The sequence below is a fragment of the Calypte anna genome, chromosome 17 (genome assembly GCF_003957555.1).
Source record: "Calypte anna isolate BGI_N300 chromosome 17, bCalAnn1_v1.p, whole genome shotgun sequence".
NCBI lineage: Eukaryota > Metazoa > Chordata > Aves > Apodiformes > Trochilidae > Calypte > Calypte anna.
This window is the reverse complement of record NC_044262.1, coordinates 7,610,264-7,622,354: the sequence shown is the minus strand read 5'-3', so window position 1 is coordinate 7,622,354 and position 12,091 is coordinate 7,610,264. Positions and strand designations below refer to the sequence as shown.

General features: G+C 40.8%; 1 protein-coding gene across 4 annotated transcripts in view; it reads right to left on the bottom strand.

Moving 5' to 3' along the window:
* TTLL11 (tubulin tyrosine ligase like 11) overlaps window positions 1-12,091 on the bottom strand; it is a 39,366-nt gene that overhangs the window by 5,424 nt on the left and 21,851 nt on the right. For all 4 annotated transcript variants that reach the window (XM_030461341.1, XM_030461343.1, XM_030461342.1 and 1 more), the window contains exons 7-8: window positions 4,096-4,341; window positions 1,266-1,372 (exon numbers count right to left, since the gene is read on the bottom strand). In XM_030461341.1, coding sequence (XP_030317201.1) covers window positions 1,266-1,372; window positions 4,096-4,341 — 353 coding nt within the window. The remainder of the gene's footprint in view (window positions 1-1,265; window positions 1,373-4,095; window positions 4,342-12,091) is intronic.

The window sequence follows — 12,091 nt, the reverse complement described above, 5'->3', positions numbered from 1 at the left end:
GTGTTTTAGCACCTAGAAAATATCTGGTTTATTGAGACTGTCAACAAATCTCTTCATTTCTGAAAGCCTGAAGATTCACTTGCATTTCTATTATTTTTGCCAGTGGAATTCTGTCAGCTGGGCACACAAATGATTTGCACCCGCACTGAAATGCTAAATAAAATTCTCAAGTTTTACAGACATGTGAAACAAGGGTGACTCTCATCCATATAGAGCAGCACAGGAAACCATGCTATTGCCTCTGCACTGAACCTTCATTTTCCCCCTTCTATTCTGGATTTATTCTATCAGCCATGTCCACAGTCTATTTTATTTGCTCTCCTTTTGCCTTATCTGACTTCATATACACACAGTCTACCTATGGTTAAGTAACACAAAACATTTTTCAAAAGCTACGGAAAAGTAGCCAAATTTATGGACTCAGTTTCATTTGGGAATGTAATAGTAATTTTAGAAATTAAGTTGTCTATATTAAATGGAGTATTTAGGCTATTATTATATCAAGAAAATAATCCCTGAACAGTGCTGTGTGACAGATTACTGTCTCAGATCTAAAAACATGACCAAAGCAGATGGGGAGGTAATGCACAGCTGAAGGGTAGGCTGGCTGTGTGACCCAGCTCCTGCAGGAGCAGTTTGCAGGATTGCATGTGGCATAAAACACTGCTCCTTGTCCTTCAGAAAAACCCCTTTAACAACTGAGCACTGTGCAGGCTCCTGCAGAAACCTCTGTCCTTCCCTCACCCACCACAAAGACAATGAAAATGAAAAAAGGGAGTGTAGTGTTGGGCAGGAGGGACTGTCTGAGAAAGGAAAGGAGCTTTGTTTGTCCCCAGAGGAACTTTTTGTGGGAACACAAGTCAAAGAGAAGTCAAGCATATGCATTTCTGACTCCTGCACAGCTTTTGGGTTGGTTGGTTTCCAGCAGACCATGTAAAGCTGCTCTAATGTGGATATGCTTCCTACACTGGGATCAAGGTGAAGGTTCCACTGGGAATGGTTTTTAATGCTCCTCTGCACACAGCAACAAGTCACACAAAGGCAAAATTTGCTTGCAGAAAACTTGTTCCAATAAATACACTGAAAACTAAGAGTGATCTATGCTGTGGATAAACTGCCAAAAACTGGGAATCTCTTGAAGGTGCCTCAGATGGAGATGCTTTTTTCCCAAATGTTTTTTTACTTAATGTTTCAGGTGTGCTTGGGCTACCAAACCTGCAAAGAAGCCCCAGCTCCCCAAGTCCTCAGTGAGAAAAAAGAGTTACCTGATTCCCTGTGCTCCATTCCCATGCTGTTCCACCTTCTTGTAATATCAATGTACAAGATATCTACAGCAGCCATTGAAAAATTGCTGTTACTCAGCTTGCAGTTTCTGTTAAAAAGAAAAAAAAAAGACAAAATAAAGAAGAAATTCTGATTCCACCCAGACTTTCAAGTTAGGAAAAATTTTGCCAGGGCAACTTAGAGCAAAGCTTGCCCATGTCATGTGTAGACACCCATGGTGAGAGGCTTTGATTAACACACAGACAGTAAAGTAAGCAGTGTTCATTTCCTCCACATCACTGACATCCCTGAATTCTTCACCTGCAGAACCTCTTGTGGATGTCCCTGGTCCTGCTGCCCACTCGGGTAAGGCAGAAACCACCAGAAGCAGCTCTGGCATTCACCAAAACCCACCCTGCATGTGCAATCCCAGGTCAGGCTCTAGACACAAAAAGGCAGGAGGTCAGATTGCAGAGTAACTGCTTCGCTTTGGTTTGGTTTGGTTTTGCAACAAAGCTGGGAGGGCAGTAAAAAAATAAACTAATAAATAAATAAAATTTAAAAAAAAAGAAACTCCTGGATATTTCAATTAAAAATAATAGGACTTGACTGTTACACACAGCTTACTCCCAGGCTACTGCTTAGTTCTCTTTCTGAGGCTGCAACAGAATGCAATTAATTGGTCCATCAAAATCCCAAACACAAACCTGCAGAGAGTGTCTACACTGTCTCTTACCTGACTGCCTGATCCAGTTTGAAACGGGTTGGGGGGAACCTTTCAGGCACAGAATGACTTCTTCATGCCTGGACAGGGCACAATTCCACCTTCTGCATTACCAAAGGAGATCAGGAGCACCCCTGGGGACAGCTCAGGCAGATGGGGACCTGACCCTGGGTGGGCTGAGCCTCATCAGGACCTGGGAATTGCTGCCTGTCCAGCATCCCCAGATGTCTGGCAGCCCTGGCTGGAACTACTGAATATGCCAAAAAGCTGCCCAAAATCTCTAGCCAGAAAAGAAAAAACAAAAGCCAACAAAAACTCCAGATAATTTCAAATTATCTTATTCATTAGCTGACTAAGCAGAGCTCTCTTCAAACAGAGAGTGAGGGTCAGGCCTAAATGGTACCAAAAAAATCCCTGGCAGCATCTAAGCAAGGACCAGAGTGACATCTGGTGCTCTCCTTTTAGTTGTCTTTTTAGAATGAAGAAATTACAGAAGGGGAACAGATTTTGAGTAGCTAAAATGAGTGGGTAATCTCTGCAATGATCTGCCCACAGGCACAGACTTGTGGGCCCTTTTGTTATTCCCAAGTGATCCTGCACACGAGATCCTTTCTGAGATGAGCAGTAATGACAGCTTCTCAGAAAAGGGACATATAGTTGGTATAGATCCTCTGGGAAGAAATAATCAAAATATTTGCCTATAATAAAAAGTTTAATTTAACATGCATTAGGAAACTGCAAAGACTATTTCACTGAGATATGGCAACTTATTTTAATATTCTTAAAAGGAAATCATGGCATTTATTCTGTGTTCATCTGACAAGTGCCAAATTAGTGCTGGACTAAGCAATAGAAAACACAGAACTGGAAACAATCCTGCACTGGTTTGTAGATAGAGCAGATGCCTTCAGTCATTTTCTATATATTGTAATTTGTATAAATCAAATTGTTTATATTCATTCCTGAATGCTAAATGCATCTGCATAGAAATAGGATCTGTATTTTAAGAGTACATCTGCTGCTGCTTATTTCTTTTGTCATTGTCAATGAAAGACAGAAAATGAGATATTTGTACCATGACTAGAAAAGATATATCCATAAAAAACAACAATGAAAAAAACCCTCTCACAAATAAAAGAATGTGAAAAAAAAATAAATTGAGTTCCTTGCCACTGCAAGCTGCAGTTTCCCAATGCCAATCCTCAGAGCACAATTCCTCAGCAACCAGGGGCTGGAAATCCCTGCCTGGGGCTCAGGGGCAGTGCCTCTGCCCCCCCAGCCAGCAGAATCAGCCTGAGTGACCCAATTTTGGTTGTCACTGTCTCTCAATGCCATTCCTGCAGTTCACTGGGAACCTGACATGTTGACTAAGCCTGCAAATAGCATCTCCCAGAGTATCACTCATCTGCTCTAGGATAAAGACTTGGCTTCCTACCAGAGAGTTTCATAGAGCAGGAGCTCAGTGTGATAAAAATTTGTAGTTATAAAAAATATGCAATGCTTCAACAGAACTTCCAGGGAAAAGTTTCTTTGGAAGGCACTAAGCCAAAAGGAAGAACTTCAGGCAAGGAGATCACAGAATCACAGAATGTTTAGGTTGGAAGAGACCTCCAAGATGATCCAGTCCAACCTTTGACCAACTCCAAACCCATGTCCTTAAGGCCCAGCTCCAAATGCCTTTTAAATGCCTCCAGGGATGGTGACTCCTGGGCAGTCCATTCCAATGCCTGACAACCCTCTCAGTGAAAAAATATTTCCTAACATCCAGCCTAAACCTCCCCTGGTGCAGCTTCCATCCATTCCCTCTGCTCCTATCACAGTATACTAAGGAGGATTTTTCCCTCCTTGCTCCAACCTCCCTCCAACTTTGGGACTGCAAGGAGCAACGGTGTGATTAGAAGGATCTACAGAGCCTGATCAGAAGTCATTTACATGCAAGCAAACCAAAGAGCTGCCTCTTTCCTAGGAAAATGCCCAATTCCATACTGATTTACAGGCTTTCCAATCTCAGCAGCAGCAGTGTTGCCCCACCAAGCCAGGGGAGAGGGGGGTTCTGACTTCTGGGCTCCATTCCAAGCAATTCCTCAGGACCCCTGCACCTCACTGACCTTATAAAGGTTCGGAACCCCGTTGGGCCCAGCTTGGTTGTCCCTTTGACACCCAGGAAGCGGATGAAGAGCGCAGCCACCCTGTCCACCAGCCTCAGGTGGCTGAACTGCTTGGCATACTTGGGGAACACTTGCTTGAGGCAGAGGGAAGGGAGCCCAGGCTCAGGACCACGGCCACCATCCTGCTCCTGTCCAGCCTCCAGCACCTCCTCCTTGGCTTCCGACACCGGATCCAGAGTCTGACACCTGTAGCACACAAAATAATTGGGTTTTACATTAGCCTTAATGAGGTTTGGGGTGGGTTGTTTTTTTTTTGTTTTTTTAATTATTATTATTTCTCAAACATTATTTTATGGGATCTTTACAATAATGAAAAATCAAGACAGATACTAAGGCAGAAATTATGCTGTAGGAGTCAGAAGGATGATGAGCAGCCCATTCTCTGATGGACAGAGATGCAGGGGAACTGTGAGAGCTACCCCTGCCTCCCCTTGCACTGACTGGGAGCTGGGAACAATCACATCTTTTTTCTGTAACATTTGAAGTTTTATCTTTTACACTAATCCTCTCTTTTATCAAATTCTGGGGTTCACCACACCAAGAAGGTCAGAGTGGGTGCCTGGTCACTGCAAGCTCTTACTTTTCCTTCCCTTAACCAGTAATGCTCCTTAGATCACTAAAATAAAAAGTAACAGAGGTAAAAAACTGAGCCCCACTGAGTAATTTTTCTCTAAAATGGCAGATTATTTTTTTTTTAATCCACACAGTTGAGCATTCAAAGCCATACATGTCAACCTTCTTCCTCCCCTCCCTGTAACACAGAAATTGTTTTTCTCAGCCCAGATTTCCTCTGATGCTGGAGAACATCCAGATTCCTTTCAAAAAGTCTTTACAAGCTCATGTCTTCCCCACAGACAAGGAAACACCAGGTAATACCAACACAGTTTCTATCAGCAAACATATTTAGTTTTGTAGGAAGAAGATGAGTTTCATGGAATTTCATGGAACATTTAATAGGAAATGTTGAGAGACTGCAATAATCTGAGACTAAACTTATTTTCCAGTAATGATTAGAAGCCTTTCCCTTCCCTGATAAGCAAGGTAGAAAAAGTGCAGCCAGATATATTTGCAAAGCAGAAATTCTAATATATTCAGAAGCAATATGGTTCACATAAATGCAGACTGGCACCATTCAGAAGACAATTTCTGGGCAATCCCATTATTTTTTCTTCAACTCCTCTGTGCATACTGTCAAAATACATTATTTCATCTTCATTGTTGCTGCCAAATTCCCTAAAGAAAGCTGATGAAGATAATGGTGTTCTGAAACAAATGCTACATGTTTGTTCAGCATGGCATATTTTTACCTTTTTTTTTTTTTAATCCTTTGTTTGACATATTGAGATAAAACTCAAGATTGCTGCTCTCGGAAGTTCAGAAAGTCTGATAGCTGATGGTAATTATCTGGGGTGCACTAAGCATATCCAGGTTTGCATTTGCTTTCCAGTCATTTTTCTAAGCACCCATCATCAAGAACAAGTAGAATTCACACAAGACAGAAAAAACTGGCAGCAGATCCATACCAAGTACCTGTAAATGTGATCATTTCTTGAGACAAAAAGCCTTTAAAAATAAAAATCTTAGGTAGTGCTTGGGTGATGTTCCACTTCACTGCAGACAGCAAAGTAGTCTTAAGTTGTCTTTAGCAAAGTTGTCTTTAGTTAAGTAAAGCTTGAAGTAGTAAATTATTAGTTTTGTTCTTTCTCATGTAAGATGGGATGGTGGTTCCAGGGCCATTGAGTACCCTCTGGCTGCTGAAAGAGCAAGAGCACCTCCTGCCAAGAAATAAGCACACACAGGCTTCAACTTTTCAGATTAAAAGGTCTGCTCATTAATTTAAATGTTCATAACTTCAGCCAGTTGGCCAAATGGGAAACTGTGTACTCTCTGTAGGAGAGAAGGTTGTGTTGTTTGTAACATAAGTCTTGTTTTAATGATGCCTGGGAGCCCTGAAACCCTTTCTTGTTCTAAATTCAAGAGTGTTTCGGGTTGAACACTATTCATTCATCATTAATGTTTTCAAGTTAAAAAAATATAAAGCTATACTGAAAGCTTTACTTTCTTTTACACATAAAAATGCTGAAGAGACTGGTAAAGGGATCAGCTTTGGAGGGAAAAAAAAAAAAAGTACTATAGTTCTTCATTTTCTTTTACAGGTTATTGCTTTGAAAACAAATCATAAAACTTTCTGTTCTCTTGCTTCCCCCCCCCCCCCCCCCCTTAAGACTTTTTCAGGTTTTCTTTTCTCAAGCACAAGATCTTAATTAATTTGCTCATCTAACTTGAATTACAGTGATAGTTATACTTGGGGCTTTTAATAAATCCTTTTCCAGACTTTCTTGAGCAAACCTGCACCAGAGTTTGTCCAGCTCTGTCCCATTGGAAATTCCACACACTCAGTTTAACTGCAAACACTTCCACTGCCTGCAGAGCACAATTCTCCCCTGCTATCACCAGTACTACAATCAAAGTTTATTCTCTGTAGATCTATTCAACACACTTGTATGCACCCAATCTCAGTGCGATCTCAGCACTGCTAATTAAGACAAACTGCCTCACCAGCTATATTACAGCCAGACTGGGTGCCTGTAAAAACAGAATTTTGCTGTGATCTGTACATTTCTGCAATGAAACCCTGCACAACCTATTTTTTTGCCCTAGCTGAAGATAAATGGCACTCTCTTGCCAGGCACCATGGCATTTCCCTCTGCATTCTGCTGCCAGCCCCACATCAGGGTGGGCAGGATGCCACAGCACCCACGGGTCACCCACCCAAAGGCCAGGGGCAGCATTGGCACTACAGCTACAAAAAGCAGAAATAACAGCTCCAAATCCAACAACCACAAGATATGGGGAGGTTTCACCTCCATTCCTACCATCAACTCACCAGTCCATTGGAAAACACAAATCTATTTTTGTCCTGTTGCCTGTTGAAAGCTCCTACACCCCCATCCAGCCCTTCCTTACTCCAGAAAGTGACTTCCAAGAAACATCTTCCACTCTGTGTTGTCAGAGCTTCCCCTTGGAGCTACCACCCAGCCCTGGTTTCCCTAAAAATCATGCAAAATGCCCATGGCCAAGTGCTGCAGGGAGCTTAGGGGGGGGAAGGATCAGCAACTCCAGAATTCTGCACCAAACCTGCAGGCAGAGAACCTCCCCCAGGGTGCCTCCAGCAGCTCTGTTCCCAGGGGATTCCAGCAGGCAAGGGGAGGAGAAGAAAGCTGAGCCCTGCACTTCAGTGCTGCTCCTTAGGATTAATGGGTTTGACTGACAGAGCTGAGTCAGGCTCAATGAATGAAAGGTCAAATAGAAGGTAATGCTGCTGTTGCCATCCAGAATAAAAGCAAAGCTTAATTTCCATACTAATGTCTGACCTCGATACATTAATTTCTCTAATTCTGCACCTCATGACAGACCTCTCTTTAGAAACCATCAACTGCAGAGCAAATATTAGCAGCATCTTTAAAAAAAAGAATTTCAATTTTAATAAAGCTTATGGAAATGACATCGAAGACTACTTATCTTTTATACATGATTACTAATTTATTAATGTTTCCTCCATCTATGCTTTATCCCTTTCATTCCAAATGGCCTTAATCTTTATGCAAATGCAAGTTGATAAGGGACAAACAAATTTGCAACTACTAATTAAAGGCTTCAAAAAATTGCAGCATTTTGTGTACTTGTATATAAAATTTAGCTATAAAGTTCAGAGAAAAATTGGGTAGAAATAACAATATTAGTATTTCTAAGGAGACTCACTTGATATATTTAACATTTAGGGCATTGTTAGAAGTATAAATTAAGCAATTTTGGTATCAGCTGACAACTGCTTACCTAATAAAAGAAAATACTATGTTCTGGATTCTGAAGCTGTAATTATTCCCTCAGCTGAGCCTCTATTCTCAAAGCAAGAACCATGCTAACACAGTTAAAAGCAGAGAGTATTTTGCATGACAAATCTTTATACCAACCCATTTATCACCAGACTACATATGGGGACCTCACAAGAAACAGAACCATGTTTTGTTCCTGAAGTTTGTAGGTATGAAATATGTTCGTGTTCCCATTCTTGGAAATAAATCCTTTAGGAAACAGTAAGACAAAGCCAGAGCAGCATCCATGCATTATAAACCAGTCAGGAATTTTCTCTTATGAACTAATCCCATTACTTTTATTAAACACAGAGTCCCAGCACTCACAGTATGTGACAGCAAGAAGTGTCACAGTTTGGCTGCCTGTTGTGTGAATAATGAGCATTGGTTTTCTACTGGCCACTTGCAAGTTCCATTTTGAAGAAACTGAATATTCATCTCCTCTTCACCCTCTGGCAAGGTAAAACACATGGACAGCACTAGAACTTCCTCCTTTCAAAATAATAATAAAGTTACAAAAAAATAAAAGTATTACAAGAATATTAAAGCCCACAGAGTAAGAGATTTTTGAACGTATGTTAGAAACATTATTGCTTTTATATAGTTTATTCAATATTTTGGGAATGCTTTGGAGGAGTCAAAGCAACCACAGTAAAGAGTCCAAATTCCAAAGAGCAGAATCCATGACATGGAAAAGGATTGATAATCACCATGCTGTTGGCAGACAACTAACTTCACATCATCCAAAATACATATTGAAAATGCAGCAGCTGTCCTGCCTCCTGGAAGCAGAAGGTGCTGAAAGCAGTTGGAATTTCCATCTCTCAAAGAAGAAAAAACCCACATTCTCTCCCAGTTAGAAGAAAAAAACCACTTCGATTTTAACTATATCATGAACAGGACCACATCCAGCTTTACCTGCACCTTGAAAGCCTCACACTGCTTTAGCTCTGCAGGGTGTAAGAGATGGAACACACTGGGGTTGCTCCTGAGAGCTGGCAACACTTTGTAGGTGAACCCAAGGACAAATTCAAAATGTACTCCCTGGCCTTTCCATTTGCTTAACAAAACCAAAACACTTTATCAGCTTCCTGAAGATGAGTGGCAGCAGCTGCCCATTTCTGTCCCAGGGGATTCAGTTTTTTGCCATGCACTGAGCTCCTCAGACATCAGTCCCTTTCCTGAGGATGGTTTGCTGCCCCTCCAGATTGGGTGCATTTATTATAAGAATAATTGCTCTTCATTAAGGATTGAATAGCTTCTGAAAGAAAACAAAAGAATCCCCAAGTTTGCTGCCTAACACATTGCCAGTTAAGTGTTTCCAAGACTTAGAAACTTAACTGTGGGTCCCGACTTGCTCCACCCCACAAGACACAAAAAACCACAATAAGAATATTGCAGACACTTCCATATCACAGACAGGAAAGACTGGAGTTTCCAAACCCAAAACCTTGAGAAGCTCATGTAAAAAACTGTGTTAAATCCTTTGTATTTTAAAACGAAACTCAAACCAGTAAACTATTTCAAACCTGATTTCCAACAGGTTTGGAAATCAGCAGCAACACTGCAGCTAAATCTGGGTTTGCTCAATTTCTACCTTGCCAGGTGGTGCCAGGAACCAGCAGAGCAGGGAGGAGACATCCCTGGGAGACACAGAGCAGAGACTGCAGTCCTGGGATGAACACCCAGCTGGATGGAAGGATTGCACTTGACCCCAGTTTTGATTTCTACAGCACTTCCTAACACATAGTTTAAACCTAGCATTCCCTCCTTTCCAGCCCAGCCTTTCACTATGGCACTGGTAAAGCTTGATCCACTGTCACTCTGTGTTTTGCCTGGGACAAGGAGAGTAGGAAAAAAAAAAAAAAATCAAAGTCCTGCAATAATTTTAACATCAGCATGCCTGATTTTAAAGGCATGCAAGTACCACTGCCTGGTGTACTTGGCACTGCCAAACTAGAGGAGATTTAGATGAGATATAGGTGGAAGTTGTTCACCATGGGGTGGTGAGACACTGGCACAGGATGCCCAGAGAGGTGGTGGAAGCCCCATCCATCCCTGCAAGTTTTTAAAGCCAGGAGGTGCCAGGAGCCAGCAGAGCAAGGAGGAGACATCCCTGGAGACACAAAGCTGAGACTGCAGTCCTGGGATGAACACCCAGCTGGATGGAAGGATTGCACTTGACCCCAGTTTTGATTTCTACAGCACTTCCTAATACATAGTTTAAACCATGAAAGTGAGGAAAGGCATTTGAGGAGTCTCAGGTGCAATCAGCTGCAAAAATTGTTATTTCCTAATTATTAATAGGGATTCTTTATTTTGAACTTTTTTTTTTTTATATAATAATGGTAATATCAGTTTGCATTAAAGATTTAATACTTTTAATGTAACAGAAGCAGTGAATGCTTAAGCTATTACCCCTCATCTATTTGAGTGCTGCAGAAAATATGGCATTACTCTAATGAATTAATGGGTAAGTAATGCAAAGCCTGCATTGAAAGGACTTAGTTTCACTCTAGCACAAAATTATTACAGGACAAGATCATTAAATATGGACTTTTTTTTTTCTTTCTTCTTTGTGGAGATAACTTTTAATATTCCTTGGAGATTTATGTTCACTATTTGCTTTTAAGGTACTCGTGCACCTCATTATTCCTCCACTTTTTTTTCTTTAGAAAAGTGTGGCTTAAAAACAGCAATACAGGATACTGCAAAGTCAAACCAGTTGTAAAGCCTGATATTATATTGAAACAAACACTAAATTAGACCACCAAGTGTCTTCCAGTGGAACACAAAAAAACCTAAACCCCACGGTATTCTTCCCCATGTGGAAATAATTCTTAGAAAGCAGTCATGGTTATTTGAGGGGAGCCAAGGAGCTTTCCCCTGTCATGCAGTGGAGGAGAACGCAGGGGGGTGATTGCATTTCCTCAGCAATAATCCTCCTGTGAAAGGAGGTGAATTCTGCACACACAAAACAACACTGCTGATGATCACACTGCTCTTAAGTCATGGGCCTTGATGCTTTCATTTTCTGGCAACTGGGTGCTAGGCAGTTTCAGTGCTTTCTCATTTTTTTCAGACTTGAGAGCAATTATTTCTTAAAAAGAAGCCAATCAGCTCCTCTGCTAAATCATGACAAGCAGCAGGAGTTGCATTACAGAGAGCATCACTGCCCCCAATACATGAATTTCTGTCACTCTGTCATTGTAAAATTTACAGCAGATATAATCTGTTTGAAGGGGGATCAAGTCATAGAAAATGTGAGCCTAGTTTTAAATAGAATTTTAATTTTAATGAAAGCTTCAGGGAATGATGTTTATGCTGCTTATCTTTCATACCTGGTGATTAAGTTAATTTATACTTAATGGAAGAGGATATTTCTAATCCCCAGACAGGCTCAACATCTGTCTGTGACTATGTTTTTGGAAGCCTTAAGCTGCTTGTGATTGATGTAATAAAACCAAGATCCTGCAGAATTGACACCTGAAGGATATGTGGAAGAGGGACAACATTATTTTTCTGCTCAATGTCTGTGTATAAGTCAAGCCAAAATCCCAAGCACTTAATTTTTCTGTCCCTTAAAAATCTGCTTTGCACTCCCTCACCATTATCATGTGAGTAAAACAGGGGAATAAACAAACAGTTCTCAGCTATTGCTATGATCTAATATTCAGACTCACTGTGGGTAATGTTTAAGATGTAAACTGCTAGTGGCCTAAAGCTGATGAGAGTAATAAAGGTCCTGCAAAAAAAACCTGATAAATAATCTCTGCTTTTAATTCATTTCGGATTCCAGGGCTATTTAAAATAAAATCCTAGTAAAATAAGTGCTTGCATTTGCCCTCCTGTTATGAAACAACAAAACAAAACAAATAAAAACACAAAAAACCCCAAACCCAAACAAAGAGCAAACAAAAACTCCTGAGAAGTAAACAGCTTTTCAGGAAAAGGTATGGTTTTCAACTTTCCCAACAAATCACAGTATTCCTGCAGATGGAAAATAAAAACAAATAAATTGGTATTTCCAGCTGTCATGTGTATCTGTTATTTTTTAGACT